Raw genomic sequence first — 24,285 nt, forward strand, 5'->3', positions numbered from 1 at the left:
TAATGGAAAACCTCCCAACTGTATGGTGTAATTCTTTTGTATTGAATAAAGGAAAAAAAAAAAACCTACAGTGTAGTTTTAAATTACGTTAGATAAAGCAATAATACTGCTTTTTGGTTTTACTGTATTACCTTTATATATTTACTGCCTTTTGCTTTTTCTGTCATGGTAGTTACACTGTCTATTATTATTACCATTATTACTGTCTATTATTATTATCATCATTCCCCAGCTACTCTACCATAATGTGTTTTACACATACTCTCAACCCCCAGCTCAACAGATTTACCTTTGTGCACCTTTACTGTGTGCCTGATTTCTGTTCCGGGGTCTTGCTGACAGGTTTTCTCTTCTCTGTTTAAATGTTGCCTTTATGTCTGCATTATCTATGGCTGGGATGTCTTCCTACACCACCGCTATGGTGCTGTGTAGCTGATGTGGTGAATTCTGCTCACCAGTAAAGGTGAGACAGAGACAAATACTTAGTGAGCCTAATTGTTAGGTACTGAAATATGGATGTTGTTTTAGTTTCTGTTAAGTGGATATATATATGAGAAGCATCCGAAAGCTCATCTGATCAGTACTGCACTAAACCATAGATAGGATACAGAAGAAAACAAGAAAACCAGACCCTAATTTTATAATTTTGTTCTGTGTGCTGCCAGAAGCTAGACTAAATTTTAGCAGTGACCATCAGCACCCATTCAGGTACTATTACTGGATGTGAAATATGACCTCTCAGACTGAACCTGTCAGATATACCTGAAACCTGGGCTGTTTCTGTTCTGACACAGGATACTAACTGCACTGCCACTGTAACAGGCACGAATGCCCACTTGTAACTTTGCTGTCCTGAGCCTTAATGCTTTCAGGCTGCTGCTGCCACTGCACTCTATTTATAAACTGCTGTAAAGTCTTTTTTTCTCTGTCAGTTGTACGTACCATGAAGTACATCCTATTCACTTACAGAGCTGGCAGCTACACTGGAGCAGGTGTGGGGTATAGCATTTTTACCTCCAGTTTTTCTGCTGAAATCATAATTGTTGAGCTGCAGTATGCCTGGACAGTTTTTTCTGTTGTCTTTGCTGAGCTTTGTGAAACAAGCGTGCTACAGTAATTGTGGATGTGGATGGTCTATGAGAGGCAGATGCTAAAAAGTACAGATCTTCATTAGGGCCTCTTACTGCACCCTACCTGTTGCCCCTAAAGCAGAGGCGCTATTGTCACATGGACAAGTTTTTAGGCTTTATGGGATTGCTGGGGAAGCAGAAATCCATTACTGGTGTATCTCCAATATTAATTCATTCACACTATGTGGATGCTGTTGCATTGACTCATTGAAGAATGTAGGTCAGGCAGTCCATCCCCCACTCAGAGCATTTCATACCAGCAGCACAATTGTCTTCTCCCTTTTCATTCCTTTCTTTGCAAATACAGAATTAGGAAGAATAAGTAATATAGTTGTTTTGAGGAAATCTACTTGGCAACAATTAGACTTCAAACAAACAAAGCAAGTCCGTTTGATGCAGTTGTGATTAGTCTGCAAGTGGTGTAAGAACTGAAATGAGATCTATATTAAATGTGGAATTTGTGATGAAATTAACTTACTATAAGGTATAGATTAAAACTTGATAGCAGAACCCAATCATGAAAGTGTAATATGAAGAAAAGCACCTTGAAACAAACTTAAGATGCTTGGAGGCATGGATATGCAGTTAAAGCATTCATGTCATATGAATTGCTCCATGGCTATTCTTGAAAGCATTCATTTCAGTGATTGCTGAAGCTGCCTAGAGATGTGTGCAAGGGACAAGAACATGGACCTTTTGATACAGGCAAAGCAATTCTTGTGCTTGTATGGGAGACACAAAACGTAATACACATTTTTGTAGTTCATGCTCTTGTGCCTCTTTTTTGCAGTTTAACATGTACCAAGATTAATTCCACAGCTCCTGGAAAAAAAAGCTGGTTTTAAATAGTAGAGACAGTAAGTGTTGCAGCTCTGTGATCTAAACTTTGGCGGGTGCAAACTGCTGCTGAACAAGTCCAGCAGGTTAGGGGTCATTGGTGTTTAACATTACAAGTGCTGCAAAAATTTTTGGAAAGAAATATAAATCTAAGATTAATCAAACTTTAACTCTTTTGTAACAAGACTGCCTGCTTTTCCATAAGGTAAACTTGCTTGACCGTCATTACATAATTTTCCAGAAATGAAGCCAATATCTATTAATATTGGTAATATCTATTTCAAGGTGCTTCGAAAAAATATGCTCTCTGGTAAAAATGAAAACTTTGTAAGCTGTGTACTAAAATTTGTCTCTTACAGGGAGAATGTTCCTGAGGCTGTAGTGCTTGATAAGGTGATTAATAGACTAAGTAACCTACCACGCAGTAATTTCTCTGAGTACATTTGCCACCACTGTGATTGTGGTATCACTGTTAGGGTATCATTAGCACAAGGCTATTCATAACTCATTTGGAGGTCCAGGAAGCCAAAGAGCAAAGGAGGTGACTTCCTACAATGAGAGGAGAACAGCTGGTTGGCAAAAACTGTCCTTAGAGGAACTTTTGACATGAATTGTTGTGATGAAGAGGGGAGCAGCTGAGGTGGCCTCTGCATACAGGATTAGTGCTTTCTCCCTAGAAACTAGCATATGTGAAACACACTTCTGTCAGAAGGGGCACATGGCTCTTTTCGTCCTCTTTCTCCAGTTGCTTTCTCTGAGCTTTATTTGCCTCTAATTTTGTTATCATTCTGAACTTTGATGCTTCTTCTAGCATCTACTTTAGATTACTCTTGGGGAAGTTTTATTTGGATACTTTTGAAATAGAAGTATCTAGGTTCTCTCTAATTCATAAGTCTCTGAAATAGGGAGAAATTTAAAATCCTAGTTTAGAAACTCTAGGACTCTTAAGAAGATACTCCTCTTAAAATCTCATCAACAATTAGTATTTTTACTTAAAATATTCAAGTTTTTCCAGAGCTGGATGGAAAAAATTGGTTTCACCCATGAATTAAAACACCGTCAAAGGTAATTTCCAAAACGATTATGCATTTATGTTGAAGGCATGCCTGCCTGTCTCTAGTGCTTGTTACTTCCTTTACCACTCCTCCATTTCCTCTCATTTCTTGTAGAGCAATTTAGAATGTTATGTTTCTTAACTGAAGCCTCTGTTCTTACATTCTCAGACAGCCTGATTTTTAAATGGCATTGTTTGAAAAGCAGAAGCAAACTTTTAAGTAAAACAGAAACATAACAGAAAGAATTTGTGAGTTGCACCTTACAAGGGTGCAACTCTTTTACTCTCCTACAGAAAGTAACAATTTTAAAGATTATTGTTACTCTTTACTTCAGGCCTCCTTTAGCTGCTTGTACTCCACAATTAGTCTTTGGCCTGAATCACTACAGGTAACAAAATAGCTCCTGTATAGACACTTAAAGCTCCATGAAGGTAGAGCTGTGGGTTTTTATTGGTGCTTTGTCGTAAGTCATAGAAGTATGATTTATACGTAAATTATCACTTTGTCCATTTCAGACAGTTTTAAAATCTTCTGGGAAAAAAAAATACAAGACAAGCTGTCTTGTGCAACAGTTGCTTGCACGTATTAATGACATTGTATTAAAATGACAAAACCAAAGTTTATCTAGAGTATTTTGCACTTAAGCTAGAAGAAAGTGTTGAGAAGGATGTATCTATATTACTAATTTTTATTTCCATTTGCTTTTTTTCATGTTGTTATATGAAATAATAAAATTTATGGGGAAGCTAAATCAAATAGTACCCAGAAACTTGTTTGCTTTGCCAAAACATATTTTCTTGATGTGTGTTTTTCAAGGATTTTTCTCTTATTTTTATATGTAACATATTTTTTTTCTCAAAAGCCCCCATAACATGCCTATTTATTCATTTATTCATAGGAAAAGGCATAAATTCACCAAGGGAAAAAAGTGTGTTTTATCCACTCCAGATTGTTTCTGATGTATGGTTGTTGAAGGTACAGAGCTCTTTTAAAAAGAGTGCTTTGATTCAGTCTTTTTAAAAAAGGTGGAATGCCCAGGATGCTCATGTGTATATTAATAGAAGATTAGCCCTGGGTTTTGCATTTCTCTCACTCATATTCCGTTTTGGTTTTAAGAAATTATTTCTTTGTGTCTTTCACATTAAGAGTTAAATGATGATAAGCCCAGTTTTTCTGTTTATACTGCAAGATTCTTCTATTGGTTATGTATGATCTACAAGGCATTACTACAAAACATATAAAAAATTACATGGCATACTGTTTTTTAAACAATGGCTTTTCTGATTATTTTGATATTTGTTCATATCTAGTGAGGTTTTAAATTGCACCAGACACTGCTAAGAAGTATTCCATTTGTTGACTGCTTTTTAAAAGCTGGTACCTTTTGCATATATGAGATTTTCTTCCTCTCAAGGACTGTGGTATTCTTTATTTTGTTGGCTGCCACCTGTCTGAAGCAATCAGCCACTTCTTTCTCTTTCTCTGTACAAAAGGAAAATCCGGTCTTCCCATGGATGGTGGAAGGTAACAGGATAATCAGTTCAACAGTGATCCTCTGATGTCATTGTGGGAGCCCTGTAAAAGCGGATTATCTGTGACCCAGATAAAATAATTAGAAATTACTTGGACACTTACAAATAACTGATCTACTAATCTCATTTCCAAAGTTAAAAAAGGCCTGTCTCTCAACATAACACTACCAGATGTTTCAGTTAAACAGCATCCCTTGCAGAGACTAATCTGAACCCTAATTTTAAAGGATTACCTTTGATTGTTTTTATCTCAAACACTAAACAGTGTTTTCATTTTTCCATATGTTGTAATAAACTATTTCTATGGAAGAAATTTTCTTAATTCTTCCATTATGGTCCATTAAATATGATTTAATGTGATTTATGCTAGTATTGCAGAGGAAAACTTTTCATTGAAATTATTTAGTAATTAACTTGTTTCTCTGGGGCAGAACTATTTAATGGATAGGCTTTTATAAATTTATTAGATACCATGTGGCCTTTGTGCAAGGTAGTGGATGCATTATCATAAACTAAGTGGACAGTGTCTTTATTAATTTAATTAATGCTACCAGGGTTTCCTGTTAATTAACTGTTTGAATGGTGTCCAGTGATATGCCAGTATCCTGTTCCATCAGAACTTGCTGGATGTGGAAAAGAGAAATTTCCCTTTATTTTCTGTAGGAAGGATAGAAGGGAAAATAGTGTTCAACAGCCTGCCTGGTGCGCAGTATGGTACCTACCACGTATATTTTTCCCTTTAGAAGCTTTTAAAAATGTTGATACTTGCTTTTTATTGTTGCAGTGATTCTCCTTTTCACCTTAAATTAGGAAGTGTATTTTACCTTGTAGTTTTCCAATCTTTTTTACAAAGATTGTGTTTCAAAATAATGAAAATGTCACTGCAGTTATTCTGTTAATAAAATCAAGAGCTTTTAAATTCTTTGTGTATTTTTGTATTGTATAGTATTGATCCAGTGCTCATTAAATATGCAGAGTGACAAATGATCTAGTTCTGCTGAAATGCTTTTTGTCTTTAAAAATAACTATCTTGTAATTAAAAATATTTGCAATCATATCTTTAATCAGATAATCTATTAAATACTATTTTGATTAGTGAATACTAAGGGCTTTCCTGTTTTTTCAAACATGGCAGAAGTGTAATCAAGGAACTATTAATCCTCATAATTAAGTTTAGCATATTAAAAATTAGGATTGGTAGGGGAAATTAGGATTTCCAGGCAATTGCATTCTTTATGTGGCTACAATATAGAGCAAAATAATTACAGAGGGAAAGCAAAGTATACATAAATTATAACCCGGAAAGTATAACTGGAAATTACTAACAGAAAATAAACTAATATTAACATTATCTGTCTTCCTCATTATTCTTATCTCTTCCCCTTTTTCTGTCTTTACCTTTAATCCACCTATAGCTAGATCTCCTATTAGAAGACTGCATGAAGTTCTAGGAATTAAATTGTCAGGAATTAGTAATGTCCTGGTCTTCGAATATGAGTTTGTTAACTGTGTAAATTCTTTTGCATCTTTACCTTATTTCCCTCAAAGGGGTTTGCACTTTGTTTAGCATTTTTAATAAATGTACTCTGACATTTTATGACTTTAAAGACGTATTTACATAAAAATAAAATATGGTATTTATTTATTTACTAGTTTATTTTTTAAAAACCTGGTTTTTATGAGCTATTTAAAATGTAGGAATAAATAGAAGTGTAAGACATTCTAGGTGGAAAAAGATCTCATCACTTTTATTTAGCTCACTGTATGGTCTTATGTAAATATGAAATTTTTTAAAATTAATAATTTACAATATTTTAAGGAAAAAGTGCAAGTTAGAAAATGTAATTGGATTTTATATTGTGTAAGGAGTGCAAAATATCATCAGATATGTCAGAATTATCCCTGGTTTATCACTTAAAGAGGAAGTCCTTTAACTAATATATTTTCCTAATAGTAAAGGTAGTACCTTTAACTACTTGAAGATAAGTAACTATAAAAATAATATTTGAGTGTTCCAGGGGCTGAGTATATTTTGCTTACATGTTGCTTGTCAGATTTAGACATCAGACTATTAAAATGACTTCTGTGTGAAGATGATCAACAGCTATTTCTTAAATATTTTCCCTTCTATTTTTATCATATGGTATTTGTAGGGATCAATAAATATAATATGTTTTGTCCTGTCTCTTGTTATGCAGCTATCTGCACCAAACATGCTGTGGATTTGCAATAGCCTGAAGTTAAGAGATTTTGTGGTGCTTCCATTTTAGATGGTTTCTTTTCATTGAGTAGTATCTAATAGCCAATAAAAAAAAATATAAATCTATTTAACTAAATTAATCAGAATATAGAAGAGTCCAGAACTATTCCCTAGAAGTAACAGAGTGTAGCTTTATTTTTTGTTTAGTGCATGAGTCTGATATAGGAGTTTAATGTTTAAATAGAACTAATAGTTTTCAGACTGAACATAATTTTAATTGATAAAATCAACTATCTTATATGAAAAGTCTAGATTAAGGAAAGAATACTGGCCAGAAGTAAACCCAATATGTATTTAATGCCAAAAGAAAAGAAAATTTCTCAAATTCAATATATTCTTTCTATGTTTAGTATTTCCTCTTCTTGAGTTTGCTCATCTGTCTCTTGCATGCACACCATGAAAGGATGTTAGATAGAAGATAAAAAACCCCTTTATATAAAGGATATGTTGTCTTGAACTTTTAGATAAAAGCAAAGGCTGCAAATCCAGGAAGGCTTTTGTTTTCTCTATGCTTCATCATACTTTTCTGCTGATTCACCGACAGTGAACATCTGGAAATAATAAAAGTATGGCATAATGCTTACATTCTACTACTGCAAGTGTTTAATAGAGGTGTAATGATTGCATGTCTCTTTAAGCAAACACAAAAGAAAAACTGAACCAGGGATTGTAGCTACAGGCTTTGGAGTTAGTCCTGTAAGTTACAAATTACAGTTTATACTTCGGAAAACGTGAATCAGTAAGGGAAAAATATCCTTTGTGTGTGCTTTTGTCATGATGAATTAGTTCATGATAAAACCCAGCCTATAGGACAGTTGGTTAACCAGTGCATGTGATCTTTCTAATTTATATTTTTTTTGGCAGTTGGTTATGCTAAATAGAAGCGTAGATGTGAAAGGTGCAATTCTCTTTGGAGCTAATTTAGATGGATTCATTTGCGAGTGAATCTGAGGTTGGTTTGCAGAACTCTGTCAGTGCTTTTACATACATCTCTTTCTCTCCATTCTTCTCCTTCCTCTTATGTCAGTCTTACCTGTGGCAGTAGCTTACTTAATTTAGAGTAAGCAAACTGCTCTTATGGATCTGTAGTATATCCTCAGAGTGAAAAAAACCCATATTTTTTCTCTCCTCAGCAGAATCTGAACACTTTGCCCTTTTCCTATTCCTGTGTTTATTTCCTCTAATTTCTTTTTCCTGTCTCACTAAGGTGTGATTTTTTTTCCTGTAGTTGCTTTAAGATGCTTATCATTGGGTATGTATCTCTGAATAAACAGGTGTAGGAGCAATTTTTATTTCCAATCTGGATGATGCCATTGGGAATCTAGATGATCCATCATGTCAAATTAATCAGTTGTATTTGTCATTTTCATCCTGTATTCAATTTCAAATTTCAAGGTATTTTTAGAGATTACTAGGACTGCATAGATATGTCATGTTTGCTCATACCAAGTTATTTTAAACTTTTGGCTGAGTGCCAGCACTCAAGGTTTTAACATGAGCATTAGCTTTGAGTCTAGAAAAAAAATCTTAGCACAGTTCTATTTGTATTAATAGTAATCCAAGCTGATAGTAGATGCAGACAGCCAAAGCCTCTTAGGCTGAACAGTAATTCTGATGTTGCAGCAAAACCTTGGTATACATCAAATGCATAATCAGAGTATCAAATGCATGATACTCTGATTGGAAGACATTTATGAGATGTGTTAATGAGCAGACCACCTTTTCATTCAGAAGAATAGTGGTTATTCTGGTCCTTTGTCTCCAAAAGAAAAAAAATTCATCTCTGAGAAGGAAGCCTTAAATAACAGGTCAAAACTCAACTGTGGTACTCTCCTTTTCCATCATCTCCTGTCTCCAGAGGGGCTACTGACTTTCCTGGGGTGCTGTGAAGTTTCACTTTCATGTGAAAAGGTAAATTGGTTCACTCTCAAATGAAAGTAGATTTCAAATGAGCCTGTTTGGCAGCAGTGTTGGAGGAGGGAAGGTATGAGGGTGCAGGGAAGGTATTTTGTTTCTTAAGTTCAGTCACTAGTACTTGTTAAGCAGATAAACTTCAAAGCAATATTTCTTTGCTAGTTTGCAGCTTTTAAAATGTGGCTCTAAAATTTTTTTAATGTTGAAAAAGTATCTAAGGAGCAAAGGACTCGCTGCTCAGCCCCAGTTTCTTTACTGTAAAGCAAAAGTAATCTGAAGTGTGTGTTGGCATTTTAAGGTAAGGGGAGGGAGGAAGGAAACAGGCAGGCAATGAAAGAAGGCAAGGGAGGGAGGAGGGAAGGGAGCAAAGGGAAGAGAGGAAAGGGAAGGGAGGAAAGGCAGGAAGTTAGTTCCTGGTTTGGTACTTTAACTTAGTTAATTTACAGTTTGGAGGGGAACAGACCCTGAGAACCTCTCAAGACCTGAGAGGTTCTCAGGGTCATAACAACATGCCATGACAACACTTAAAATGAAATACAATCTCCAGGTTTCAATCTGTGATTTTCCCCCAAAAAATCTCAAAACCTGTATTTTAGGAAGTGGTACAGGTCTATTAATGAATAAGCAATGTGCAGAAACACAGCAGAAAGCCATGTTTAAGATATTTGGTGATATTACTTCTGCACCCAGAGCTGGTTTAAAGGCCCCTCTTTTGAAATGGTAGAATAAATATTCCATAGCTACATGTCCATTTAGAGTCTGGAGTAGCATGTTACTGTTTTACAAAAGACCATTTGCTATTATTGCTTTCAAATATGCTAGTATTATTTTGTACTATTTGATAAATAGCTTTGAGTGGACCAGAGAATAATTCCTAGAACTGAGATATTTTTGCAGTTACAAAAGGAACTATAGCATCTCATGAAAATGGTATTACCACCTTGCTGAAATGCCATGGAAGTTATCTCTTGTTTACTTAGTCCTTTTTATTCAAAAAAACATGTCTGAATTTTTGTGGTAGGCAAAGATGATGTTTTCTCTGACAAAAGCTGAATAAAAAGCCAGTCCAAGGAAGCAAAGTATTCTTTGGCTGTGAAGTTGGGTCCTGCCCTAACAAGGACAATGACTTGTGTAATGCCATGCTTGTGGCAGGAGAGGGAAGACAGGCCTGTAATGTGAGAGGAGCAGCAGTTTATCTGTGGGAATCAAAACAACAAGCAGTGTTTACAGTTTTCTTTTCCAGTCCTTTCTTCCCTCACTGCTGAGTGGATGTTAAAACCCACCTAACCATGAGGCCAGCATGGTTTATGTAACCTTGACTGGGCATGCCTTCTCTATGCAAACTTCTGGGCAAGAACTTGTGCATCCTGGTGGATTGACATAAGAAAAATGGACTTCTTTGCTGTAGTGCATCTGGAATTCAGCTGGATAGGTTGTGGACAGAATTAAGATTTTTGCTGTTTAGTGTGTGGTAAGGAATCCTGTTCCAAAATGCTTCAGAGCTGGGAAGCAGAATACAAAAAATTGGCAAGGGAGTTGAGGCCACCCATGTCTGGTGGAGCAGGAAATCAGCTTCCTGTATGTTATTTCCCACTCACATTGCACCCTTCCCCCTTAAAACTGCCTGAAAGATAGGGGTGGAGTCCCAGCAGTGCCTGCCCTGAATTGCATGCAGGAACAATCAAGGAGCACAGTGTGGTTTTTAGTGCTAGGGAGTGTTTCCAGATGCCAATGAAGTAGCAGCCTAATTAAACCACAGTCCTTCTGTCTGTATGTGGTTGAGGCGATTGAGATTAGCTCTTGGTCTTATTCAAATTCTACTGTAATTTGACAGGTACATTATGTGCATGCCTGAATCAGTGAAAAGTAAAGGGAAATGACAATCTACCAATGAAAAGGAGTTGAAATAATGAAGAGTATTTCAATTGATTGTGTTTTGAACTTCACAAGTCATTTCAGGATGTAATGAACTATAAATGTATATTGAAACTCCCTACATGATACTCACAAAGGAAGCTTTTTTGTGAAATCTGTAGTGAAAAGTGAAAAAAAAGCACTATTGGTAATTTAAAAAGTTTTATTTGGGGGTGATCGAGGCTAAAACTGATCTGTTACTTTCCATGACATTTTATAATTAAAGTATGAATTTAGGTTGCTCTTATCTGAAGGATTGCCGTCACTCTGCACATTATTAGCTTTTATATTTTAAGAGAACAATTTTTATATTTGTATTTACTTATAGGAACTGTAGAAACTCATGGTATATTTTCAGTTGTGCTGTTTGCATTATAATACTCATGAAGCTAATGGTTTTAAAACTTCTTACTAGCTCCTGCTTTTCAAAATACTACATCTGTTAATGACTGCATTTTACTAGCTTTGTGGTTATCTCAGTGGGATGCTCCAAGTCTGGAATGAGTGCTTGTGGAAAATATGGCAAGAGTGGGCCTTATACACATTGCTTCTAAATGTCCTGTGCATTAATTGTAATATCTGAATTAATTTTTGCTGTAATAATGCTGAAAGTTTTTGTTGGCATTCTTTGGTATTGTAGTCAAACTACTCATTATAGTTTCATATCATACCTATAAAAATAATTTAACAGACAGACTGAGTTAAAATTTATATGTGTAATCTCACATTTATTTAAAACTAATATGGCATATATGTAATATGCATCCTACTGAACTAATGTCAAAACAGCGTACATTAATAATTAATTCCCTGCTATGGTTACTTGCTTTCATAATGACATTTTAAAAGTTTGGAATGTAAATAATTACTTTTTCATTGTGTTTTTTTTTCTCTTTAACAGGACACTACAAGTATAGAAAAAATGTCTAACTGTTGTGAAGACATGTAAGTTCTGTAAAATTCCTACATTGCTGAAATGCTAAGGGAGTAGCTCTTTGTTAAGATGATTTTGCATGGTGCTGTGCTCTGTACTTCCTATCTGTAGCAGCACCTCACTAATCTTTTAATAGTGGTTGTACACAAAATAGCTGCATGTTTTTCCCTTTCTTTCCCTACTCAAAGCCAGTGGAGCTATGTTTTCTTTTCAAAAGTTCAGATCAAAAGATATTTTCTGCAGTGCTTTGACATACATTTCATTAATATTGAGGTCTCCTGTGCTTCAAAAGGTGCCTTTGTTTGATTGATGACACAGATAATTTCTGTTCTCTAAAGTTAAGTCTCAGCTGCGTGTCGTAATGAAATAAAAGTTGTATTTGTGATGCTTGGACACAATTCATCAGAGTCCAGTATTGGATTCCCAGCCAACCTACATTGTTGTAGCTGACTGAAGTGCGCTGTGGGCATGCTGTCTTTCACTAATAATGCTGTCTTCTGTAGATCGAGGCCCCAGAAGCCATGGCAGCAGACCTTCTCAGAAGTTTTTGGCACTCACTGGAAGATCCTGTGGTTTATTCCTTTCAGGCAGCGGCAACCACTGCGAGTTCCCTACCACTTTGCCAATCATGCCTAAACAGATGGATGGTGGGCACATATGGGTCCTCCATGCTGGAAGTGCATTACAGGTTTTATGATAATAGGACTGTGACAGTCTTCAAGTCAATTAAAATCCAGTCATAGGCATCACTGTGTGCCCTGGGCATTATTTTAGTTATGGTCTTGATTTTATTCTGAAATTAAGGCAAGTTAAACAATCCACTTCCGGCTTATTTTCTTCCAAACTAGCTTTCCAAAGAGATTCCTTTTGTCTTCGAGGTTAATACCAAAAGCAAACAACTGGAATGTAGTCTTCATCCAGTTTGATACTGGCTCTTTTTTTTTTTTTTTCTTCCTTTTTTTTTTTTTTTCCCCTTTTTCCTCTGTTTCAATTTTTGTGTAGAAAGCACTGAAGTTTACACTGGTGGTTAGCTTTCTCACTAAGTGTCTTATTCTGCCTTGAATTTTTTTTTAGGGTTTTTATCAGTAGATCAGTCTGGATAATAATAATGTCTTTTTTTCTGCTGCATATGTTTAAAATTCCATGATTCCATGAGTTATTTATGATATGCAAAAGTAATCCTGCAGCACTGCACTATAAAAGGTAACATTGAAAGCTGAAGCGGAGTACTTCCTAAGTCTTTCTCAGAGAGGTTTTGTTGAAGCACACAAATGTGTGTGTTTACATAGAGAACAGCTTACAGTTATCTTCTGGCCTAGATATGATGTTAGTGAAAAGTGTTCATGTCTTTATGTCAGTCAGAGGGATTAAATATTTCAGGGTAAACTATGCAGATACTATGCATGTTTTCCCTAAATCCCAAGGATTTGAATCAGCAATAATCAACAAAGAAGTTGCATGGTGCAAATATTAGAATGATTACTTCTAAAAAATATAGATGTAGTTAGTTAGCATAATGTGTCATAAAGAAGAGCATATTGTCAATAAAGTTTAAAATTTTATATTTACTTTTGTTTAGTCTTGATTAGCTGGAATTGGTGTAAGTGTTTGTATATTTAAAATAAAATTAATTAATATTTATACATATTTATAGATTTGCTATTAACATGAACATTGAAGTATATAAACACATTTAATAGGGTACTATGTTGATGTTGATAGCTTTTAAGTGTGGAAGTAGTTAACCAAAGAAAGTGTCTTTCAGATCTGGTAAAATAATAATTATTTCCAAAGTACCAGCTCAGTCTTCCTGTCTCTGAAAAAGTTATGTACTTACTTTAGCCCTCTGTATCTATACAAATATTAACTTCAGATGATTGTGAAAACTACTGTGGATTTCTAGGAGAAATTCACAACTCAGTGTTTCCAGCTATGCTGCTTACTGTGTTTTTTGAGTAGTCTAACAGGACTAGGATCCCCCTTAAATAACAGCCATGCAGCAGGACACAATAAAAGATACAAAGTCAGGATTTTATACATGTAGATTGTGCAGAAAATAATAGTTTATTTGTGAACAGTTACTTCAAAAAAGAAGGGTAAAATTTTTCATGACTGATGTTTGCAAAAAATTTTTAGATCAACTCTCTTAAAGTCTTAGTACAGTTACTGCCAATGTTAGGTGTCCCTTTATTGAATTAACAGATTTTGATGATCCACTGAAAATTCCAAGAAGTGCATCTTAAAAATCACTTGAACTTTAAACTTTTGTAAATGTCTAACATTTGATCCAACTTTACTTTTCCTGTCCTATTTAAAATAAATGCAATGTTTTCTTAATTTAAATTTCAAGTCTAATGTTCAGCTATTTTCCTTTTGTTTTTTCTCATGCCAGGTGTAGTGAGGTTAGGCTTTCTTTCAAGTGTATTGACATATTGGCAGCAATATTTAAACAAAAAGAAGCTTGAGGAAATGGATGAAAAGACTAAAGCAGCGCTTGAAATTGAAAGGAATGGATATACATAATAAAGTAATGGCTCTATTATTTTCTTTTCCTTCCCCCCACTATTTTAGTCTCTGGAATATACAGGGAAATAATATTTCATTTTCTGTGCAATATTTAAATGTTTCATGAGCAAAGCATAGTTTGAAGTTTTTAATGCTATTCAGTTACCAGAGCAGATTGTACAGTTCTGAACCTTATTCAGAAAGAGAACCAAGAATTTAACTATTTTTGGTATATTTATCATGGGGCATATAATTGTGTGTTCTGCTTCCCAGTATTACTGTTTCAGGCTGGAGTATCAGTTATACTTTCCAGCAAGTGATGTCTGTGAAAATCTTGCCTCTTTCTCAAACAAAAGTGCTAATTTCACAAATTCGTGTTGTCAAATGTTCCCATGTTGTTTGATTTCCTTTGAAATCTACTTTTTCTCAGTCTCCTACTCATCATAACTGATAATATTCATAAAATTGATAATATCATAATTGATAGGCATCAATTTGCAACATGATTAAGACTGCTCATTTTTTTGCCCTTTTCTTTTTCTAAGTGTTTGGGGGACAAAGGGGAGAATTTGGAGAGTCTTGACATTTTAGGAGGTACTAAACTTTATTCTTTGAATGAGAGGCATCTAAAATAGTAAAAGTAATAATTTTTTTCTTAATTCAGCTGAAGGACCCTATCATGTTATTAGTTTCTCCAAGTAATGTTTCTGAAACTAATTCTCAGAATGAGTTGTTCTGTCAGGAAAAATCAGACTTTTATCAACCAATTTAAAATCCTTCAGACCTTGAAATTCTTGAATCCTTTGAACCATCACTTTCTTTCCCTCCATAGGGAAAGAAAGCCTTCTTTAGAATTCTTTCTTTTAGTAGAAACTGCAATTTCAAGGTTGATTAGTGTTTGTCATTTTTATGCATTTAAAAAAGTCTTATAGACAGTGTTACTAAATTTCATCCTAGTATAATATCAGAACAACATGTACTTTATTAAGAAAAGTGAATCTTATCTTCTGACTTGGCAATATTTGATTTCCTGAAAGGCACAAAGAGAACCTGAAGAACCAGTGAACTCCTCCCTGAAAAAAATTGAAAGTAGCTGGTTTATTTACAGTGGGATAACTTCTGGTAGGACCAAAAAATGTTAGCTTGCTATCTTCTCGTAATCAGAGATTTGAGATTTCATTTGAAAAATGCTGATGTCTAAAATAAAAGATAATTTATTAAATAATATCTGTGAATCTGTCCTCTGATCTGTTGCTTTGAAGGAGAGATTCCATCACACAGCTGGTCTAGTAGTTCAGGTACACAATAATTTTCAGTCTTGAGCAGGAGTTATGAGTCTTGAATTTTCATATACATGGAATTTTAAGAATAGATTTTCTATGCATCTGTCTTTACTAATATATTTAACTTTTAAAATATGTTCTGAGATGTCCTTCAGATATTCCTGAGAATTATTTTGACTAATTGGTTTATAAATACATGGTTAATAAAACACCAAGTGGAATGTCATGTATCCTGTTTTAACACTAGTCAGCAGTTAAGCACCACAGAGCCACTCAGTCATTTCCCCCAGCAGGATGAGGGGGAGAATTGAAAGAGTAAAAATGTGAAACTCTTGAGTCAAGATAAAGACAATCTATAGGTTTGATAGGTAAACCAAAAGTCATACAGGCAAGCAAAGCAAAATAAAGAATTAATTTACTGCTTCCCATGGTCAGGCAGGTGTTCAGCCAGCTGTAGGAAATCAGGGCTGCACCACACATGATGACAGTGACTGGGGAAGACAAACACCATCACTCCAAACATTCATGTGTTCCTCCTTCCCCCCAGCTCTATTTGCTGAGCGTCACACCATGTGCTGTGGAATGTCCCTGGAGTCGGCTGGGGTCAGCTGTCGCACCTGTGTCCCCTCCCACCTCCTTGTGCACCCCCAGCCTCCTTGATGGGATGGTGTAAGGAGCAAACAAGGCCATGCCACTGTGTTTCCTTCTGGCTCAGCTGTAAGGAAGACATTCCTGTGCTATCAACACTCTTCCCAGCACAAATCCAAAACACAGCCCTGCATTAGGTCCCTGAAGAAAATTACCTCATCCCAAACCAGCAGATCATGACAGATCACATTGTTGTTTGCATTCAGAATCCAGGATATTTAATTGTTCATGTTACCATGTTTGGTTGATGAGAAGCTCAACATGACTTGGTAATGTGTGCTTTCAGCACAGCAAACCCCCTGTTCCCTGAGCTGCATCATAAGAAGTGCAGCCCAAGAGGCTGAGGGAGGTGATTTTCTCCCACTAAGAAGTTGCATCTAATTCTAAATTAGTTGAACTATTAGGATCTCAAAAGTAACAGTGTGATGCTGAATTCTGGTCAGCAGTGCTTTTGGGGAGAACAGGTACTTCTAAATACACCGTCCATACTTAGGTAACATACTACATGACTGGATACCTCAGAAAACGTTCCTCAAAAGGTTTTTGTACTACTTTCTCGCTGGCTGAGTATTTGCCCTTAGGAGGCATTGAAATACTTGTATCTGTGGACTGCATAAGGCCTAGGATTTCAGTTCTGCTGAAATCCAGTGGCATCTTGTCTTGGCCAGGCTATGGCAGAGTGGTTAAAACCTCTTGTAGCAACAAGGGCCATCTAAGTATCAACGGTGTAACTTATATTTACAGAGGTTTTCAAGTTAGAAAATAAGAAATTTAACTTCTAATTTCTGTGGTCTTCTGGGGATTTCCATGCACATTCCCTGGACTCATATGTGTATATCACAGTAGTTTGCAGACAGAAATTATCACTCTGTCTCTTTAACAGGAAAAAGAGTACTGATTTTTTTGTAAACTAGCATTCTGGATTTAGCTGAAACATGGGCATGTGATTGAGTTTTATTCATTTGTTCTTAGTTTGATCTTGACTTTTTTCAAATAATGCTGAATGAAGTTCCTACTAGAGTTGAAAATTACAGGTCTAACACTGGTTATACCCGAATGGTAATATACAAGGTGAATGATTGAATAATATCAGAACAGGAAAGCTTACTCTGGTATTCTTTTAATCAAATCTGAAAATGCATGAGTATGTTCAGCTGATAAGCATTGTATTTTTTTAATTTATCTTTGTTAATTTCATTCATGTAATGTTTCTGTGAGATTTCTTAAAATTGATTAAAATTATGGTTTATTTTTTCATTCCTACTGAGAATTTTTTTGTCCTGTATTTTTATGAAATCTTATTTTTAAATTAAAAAAAGTTTTTTTCTCTTCACTGAATTTCATTTACATTGATTTAAAATTGTGTAAATTGTTTACTAATATTTTTCAGATGTTTGTAGATTTTTCTAATTATGTTATAGATTACTTTCACTGCTGTATATTTTTATTGTAACAAGTGAAAAAGCGACAATCCCAAATGACTCTTTTGAAAAAATGAACTGTGAAAAATTGCTGAATAGTTAGTGAGGTACTTACTATCTGATCTTTGTTGTTTGCTTTTAAGAGAAGAGCTGAATGCTGGTGGAAACATAAAAATAATAAAAATATTTCTCTGTTAGGAATGATCTATCAACTAATGTTGGTATACAACACTAGTTACAGCATTGGTTAATTTTCTTGCCTATAGTTACAGCCAGAGTAGGAACCTCTGATGCCGGTATCAACGAAGATTTATATAAATTGCCATTTTTCAAATTTCAGAAATAGAGTTTGGGGTTTATAATCTTCAGCTTGTATTTTTTCTTTTTTACAATGCATTAGATTGTTCATCCTTGGAGCAGTTTTTGATAAGAGTCAAATGAATCTGAATCAGCAGCTCTTCTGTTTTGTGTACATGGGAATTTATGTCAGATTTTGATGCAGAAAAATTTCACACACTTTGGTCTCTTTCAAATGAGATACTGGCTTTAAAGATGTAAAAAGAAGTGTAGCAGTGGCCACAGGAAAAAAAAATTAGAGAGCAATCAAACAAAAGCTGCTGGGTGTGGTGCAGTGGTCTCAGCTTTAGAAGTACAGGGAAGATTTTAGACACCTAGGAAGATCACTGCAAGACTAGTAAACCCAAGGGGAAAAAACCAGTGGTTATGTCTGCATGGAAATTATTAGCATAGCTGGACTGTGTCACTTCATTAATCAGGAGGCACAAACTACTTGGTGATGGTTTGTGGTACAGGCCTTGCATCTTCTGTTTCAACCCAAGAACCAGATTCAGCTAATAACAGAAATAAAAATCACTTCCATAGTAATCTTTCCAGGCTTGTATGAGTGCATGCTATCTTTTCAATGTGTGGAAACTGGGATCTATTCCCAGTTGCCCATAAAAGTAATTATAAAATGTACACTCCAGTATTTTTAGTGCCTAAGGCTCCTGAAAGTACTTCTGAATGTGTTGCTCCTGAAAGTATTTCTTAATGTGATTTGTCAATTTATAAACTGAATGAAACAGTATTTTTGAGTATAAAATTTAAGAGATGACCTGGTAGTACAGATGAACAAATACATGCAAACACTCCTGTAGTCTGATTTATTACCCATATGAGCCAAAGTAATACTGATGTGGAAGTGCAGTTGGAGGGAAAATCTGACCTTGTGTACTTCAAGCTGAATAAATAGGCTCGAGGAAGGATGGAGGATGTGTTAGTCTGAATAAAAAGAAGCTAAGCTAAGCTGAAAAAAAAACTGGCCATAATTTGTATCAGTTATAGCACGTTTTTTGTATGTCTTCTAGTTTCACAATAATTTTCTCATTAGACTTCCCATCTCAAAAACCTTCCCTTTGCTGAAAGATTAGTGTGACAACAGACACATGGAGCAAAGGCATTGTATGGATTAAGACAAAAAGCTGTATTTCAGTTGCACAGAGATAAACATAAACTGGATGGGTGCTGCTGAAAAGTAGCAACTTTTTCAAGCCCAAGTAATAATTTATTCCCAAATACAGCATGATTTTGCTGTTTAGGATATGCTTCCTGACCTCACTTTTATTCCATGAAGCTTGGACTTTCCTGTAGCTGGGGCCCAAACCCCCAAAAATCCAGTCTGTTGGCTGCCATAATGGGATCCTCTTTTTGGTAAGTATAAAGTGTAAGATATGTGAGTGTGGACAGTGCAGAAATTTGAGCCCTTTAGAGGGGGAATGTGATAATTTGTTTTGATATCTGATGGATGCTAACTCACTGGGTTAGACTGCAAGTCCGGGGCTCAGAATATCTGCCTTCAGTTCTCTGCGTAACCTGTGGTTCTCTTAGCAAAGACACCTGGGTTTCCAGCGAGGGAGTTGTACAAAGCTGCAGTGCTGAAGGTGTACTGCCCATGTCAGAGAAATCCGAATAATGCACTTCAGAAGAAACAGCCATATCCCACAAGTCACATAAGGAAGGAATTTGCCCCCCTAACGTCCTAGCAGTGCATAGGTGACTGGAATTTGAAGCATACGTGTTTTTCAGCTCATTCCCATGAACTTCTTAGACACATCAAGAAGAGAGATCACATAAGAAACTGTATTTAGTTTTCTACTTCAAATTTGGATTAAATTTAAGAATAACAGATGTGCATGTCAAAGGAAATCACCTGAGATAAATTTATTTTGCTTTCAAATATTAAAGCTTTATGTATATGCCTTTTTATAGAAAGTACTTGTAAGGAAATTGAAAATACCTTTCTGAATTTAATTTGGCTATTTTCTACACAGTTACATATTCAGGGCATATTCCTAGAAAAACATAAATGCAGCATGTGTATAGATGAAGACTAATTGTGGTTATTTTTCACTAACAGCCAGGACTGAAAATTTTTATTATAAGTCTCTTCATTCACCAGTAGTACATCTTCAGCATCATGAACTGTTCAGCTTTATGTCAAGGGTTTTTAATCTGGCACTGAAAAATCGCAATTTAGTTTCCATGTTCTGCTTCAATACTCCCAGAACAAAAAAGCTAAGTATTTTCCTTACACTAGTTAAATGATGTCATAGCCTCATAAATCTGAAAAAATATTGCTACAGAGTCAAATGCAACAGGTACTACTTTCATATCCTTGGTTAGTGAAAAGCCACAGCAACATGGATGAACTAGGAAAGGAGCTGCAATGCCTTTTCTGCTGGTCCAAGTGTGTTCTTTTATTTAATTCTTTTTTGCTGCATATTGGAGAGTCAGGAGCCTTGTTTGACGAATAAAGCATGTATTTTTAACCTAATGTTGTTTTGAGATAGTGGAAGTAGCAGCACTGCATCCACAGCACACTAGGTGCAGATGAGGCTGCAAAGGAGTCTGTGAGTAGCAATGTGGCTCTGTGACCCTTATTTCTTCTTGCTTGTTTTTGCAGATGAACAGAGAGAAGTAGCACCATCCTACATATTTCAGAGTAGCATCTCCCTGTTGGGTAGGTGATAAAATTTTTTTGCTAGGTTTATATTAATTTTCAAGTAATGGCAGTGAAAAAAAAAGTCTTACTTGGTCTTTTCATCCTTTCTGCTGCCATCAGTTCAGCTGCCTTTGTTCTGTTAAGCACAACTCCTTGGAGCTTTCCTGTGGAATAGCTGAGTTATGAATGGGTGCATCTGTCTGGGACACAGAGTGTACCCTTCCTGAAAATTGCCTAGAGATCTTACTTTTCAAAAACTAGACATTTCAACTGTGTCAAAACTGCAGATACTTGGAAGATGGAGCACTGATGGAACTGTTGAAGTTTAGCCTTAGTCATGTCCAATTGATCAGATTTCTCACCTGCATGTCTTTTTCAAGCAACAAAATGATTCTGAATGTACTAGCCAGCCAAATTGATATCTATGCACCTTGGAGAGTATTCTCATTAAAATACAAGTGCTGTTTTCTGAAAAATTAATTCAAAAGCAGTTGAAAAGCAGAGGTTATGTTATATCTAAGATGTGTCACTCCCTACATATCTTACTTTATCTGCTTAGAAAAAAAAAAGAAAAAAGAAAATTTAGCTGTCACAGTTAAAATCGGTGTGCATGTATGATTCATAGGAACAATTTTCCTGTTTTGGAGAAGTCTGAATGAAACCATTATTCTAACAAATAGATCTTGAATTAATAAACACAGATGATACAGAGCAGTATTTAGTTGAAACAATTATCTCAATTACATCTCTCTTGTTTGAGAAAGTCAACAATGGCAAATTTTCTGATAGTTATTTGCAGCTGATTCTGATAAAAGATTAAACTTTTTTAAGCATGTTTTTTCTGTTTATCAAATTTTGGGAAAAAAGACACATGAATGAGTGAAAGAGCAGTTTGTTTTCTCATAAAAGATAGGCAGTAAATAACATTAATGTATTGCTTAAAAGGGGTTGGAGAGAAAGGTACTATGTCTCCATCTAGGAGAATACTGATGAGGCCCCATATGTCCGCTTACCATTACTAGGTCTAATAAGGGTTTTGGCAAATGTACCTTAAAAGCACTTTCAGTTATAATGCCTAAAGTCTTTGAATGTGAAGGTCTGTATTGTATTACAGCTGTGGTTGTGTACAAAACCAATGCCATGGATGTTGAGCTGTATTTATTTATTGTGTAAAATGGATAGCAGATATGCAATGTGTACTTAGTTTGTGAGGAGGACAGCAACTCCAAGTTTAGTGAGCTCTTTGCAGAATTTTATCTCAATCCATATGTTTTGTGCAGTTATTTTACAAAGGCCCAAGGGCATTTGAAGGTAGAAATCTTTATCATTAACTAAATATGTTGCAGTTATTATCACCCAGAGGAGCTGGCTAGGTGGTTAGAATAATTAATTCAATTTGTTTAATATGTCCTTAGAATTTTAAGTTGCTCAGATGAATTGAACTACATTATTATATAAAGTCCTTTCAGAAACAGGCTTTAAAAAACAGACCCTGCTGAGACCCTGGAGTAGTTTTCAGACAGGTAGTAATTTTCCCAGATGTGAACTGAGTTAAATGTTATACTTCTTTCTATTTATATACACTTTGTTCATCTCTGTTGTAGCTTGCCGTTCTATGCTTCATTGGGGTATAGAAGGATGATGCACTGAAAGAAATGGGGCTAGCCTCTTATAATGCTGCACCACTGAGCTCCCTGTGGACTTCTAATTACCCATGTTTTCTCTTACCTGCAGGTTTGTGGCATTTAATGGGGCAGCAGAGGATTTGTCAATTTGTTGAGTTACTTCATACCCTGCCCACAGTGTGCTAATCTTTATATGGTAAAACTGGACAAAAGGAAGATTTAGAAGCACATGAATATGAAAGAAAACACCTAAACAACAGGGCACGTCAAAACTTGTATCAAGTCACAATAACATTGTGCACAATGGCAATAGTCACAGTAGCAGGCATTGATAACTATCAGCATATATGGATAGGTAGCTAAATCACACGTGTGTAATCACAGGGATTACCTACTCAGTTAAAAAGCTAGTGCTTTTGTTGGGAAAACTCGATCCTCCCCTCTGGCATCAGACAGGTACCTGTGTGAGCTCCAGTGATCTGGCACCAAAACTCGAGGCAAAATACGTCTGCATAGACCCTTCACACATCTGGTTTGCCTACCATGGGCTGCAAACTGAGGAATAGCCTGAAGTGCTGTTTGCTGGAACTGCACTAACCTTCCAGAACTGTTCAGGACAGAATTAGAGAGAAGATTATGGCAGATGCAAGCCTTTTAACAACAGGACAGGCACTCCAGCAGAAAAAGACTTGCTGAGAAATCAGAGGTCTTACATTGACATCTTACATCTGCAGGGATTGCCTGTGTGGGACTCAGAGTGGTGATCTCTTGGAGGACCAATTAGAAATTGACCTTATGCCAAGGGAGGCATATGCTCAGCTGTGGGACAGCACAGCCTCTGTGACTGGCTGCAGCAGTAAAGACTCTCACAGTGTTGAGAGTGCGGCTGAACACTGTTTAAAAACCTCCTGTGCTTTCTGCCTTCCTGCATATATGAACTCATACAGGTAGTGCATTAGCATTCTTCACAGAATGGTGCTGGGCCTCACCCAGCCTGTAGCTGAGTGAAGTCAGAATTCTTGCTTAGCCTCTGGAGAGGATTATGATTACTATCAACATTATATAAGGAAGTCTCCTTTTGCTGACAGATGCTGTCAAAAACATTGATTGGTCCAGTGGAGTTAATAGGAAATAGAGTTCCTAGATATTTTAAGTAGGAACTTTTCTTTTAGTCCTGGCCTGTTCTCCCCCTTTTCTCACTTCAGCTGAAAATCATTCAGGTGAAATCAATTGCAGCTATGCTACAATGCCTCACCCTACATAAAGCTTAACCATACCTCTGTAGTTTTCTCTTTACAAGCAGAATGGGCTTTCAGACTGTGAAAGGCATGAGGGTGTGAAAGAGCATGAAAATGCTCATCATGGGGAAATCATTAACCATTACTACCTGGGCAGCCAGGTCAGTGAAGATAACCATAAGCCTTACTCAGAGATAAGCCAGTTAGCTACACTGATACCATTGGATTATTCTCAGCAGATACACACGATGCACCCCCAAACCAAGGAGACCTCACTATCTGTGCCTCGTGTCTAATAACAAACCCCTTTTACATCATGCTGCCAAAAACATCAAAATGAAGTAAAGGATCTAAATATAAATATTGTTGGAAGAAATTATCTGGAACAGGGCCTTCATCTTTCTTTGCACTTCACATTCTCCATTTTGTTTCATCAAAGAAAACTGGTGGAGACCATATTTTCTGCCCCAGCAACGTCATCTCTGGTTTGACCAGCACTCAAACCAAGGCACCTGCCATGCCCAGTAGGCACCTGCCATGCCCAGTCCTTCTGCCTTGGGGGAGTTTGCTGTCAGGGCCTGGAGCTGGTATTTAACCACATGGGAAAATCCCTGTCCCTCAGCCAGTTATCCATCACATTCTTCCCATCCCAAGTATGGTTTGCAATACCAAGAAGTTACCTGGACAATCTCTAGCTAAGGAACAATGATTGCCAGTCATAATTCAACTCCCACATCTCCTTACCGTCGCTGAGGTAAGTAGTCCTCACACCTAACTAGCTGATAGAAGACAGGCAGAATACTCAATATATGTGGTGACTATGGACTCAGTGTCAGGCCTGCTTGCCTTAGGCAAAGTAGCCCCAGAAGCCCTGTTGTGGGTTGATACTGGCTGGATGCCAGATGTCTACCAAAGCTGGTCTGTCTCTCCCCTCCTCAGCTGGAGAGAAAATATAATTAAAGGCCAGTTGAAATAAGGACAGGGAGAG

The 24,285-nt window shown here is 36.2% G+C and overlaps 1 protein-coding gene across 2 annotated transcripts in view; it reads left to right on the forward strand.

The window, feature by feature from the left end:
• The window catches only part of ZDHHC21 (zinc finger DHHC-type palmitoyltransferase 21), a 37,379-nt gene extending 20,034 nt beyond the window's left edge, over positions 1 to 17,345 (forward strand). For both annotated transcript variants that reach the window (XM_071424978.1, XM_071424979.1), the window contains exons 8-9: positions 11,544 to 11,587; positions 12,080 to 17,345. In XM_071424978.1, coding sequence (XP_071281079.1) covers positions 11,544 to 11,587; positions 12,080 to 12,212 — 177 coding nt within the window. In that variant the 3' untranslated portion in view covers positions 12,213 to 17,345. The remainder of the gene's footprint in view (positions 1 to 11,543; positions 11,588 to 12,079) is intronic.
• Positions 17,346 to 24,285: the final 6,940 nt, after the last annotated feature.

The sequence above is a fragment of the Agelaius tricolor genome, unplaced genomic scaffold (assembly GCF_023055355.1).
Source record: "Agelaius tricolor isolate 1412-34295 unplaced genomic scaffold, bAgeTri1.0.p SCAF_4, whole genome shotgun sequence".
Lineage (NCBI taxonomy): Eukaryota > Metazoa > Chordata > Aves > Passeriformes > Icteridae > Agelaius > Agelaius tricolor.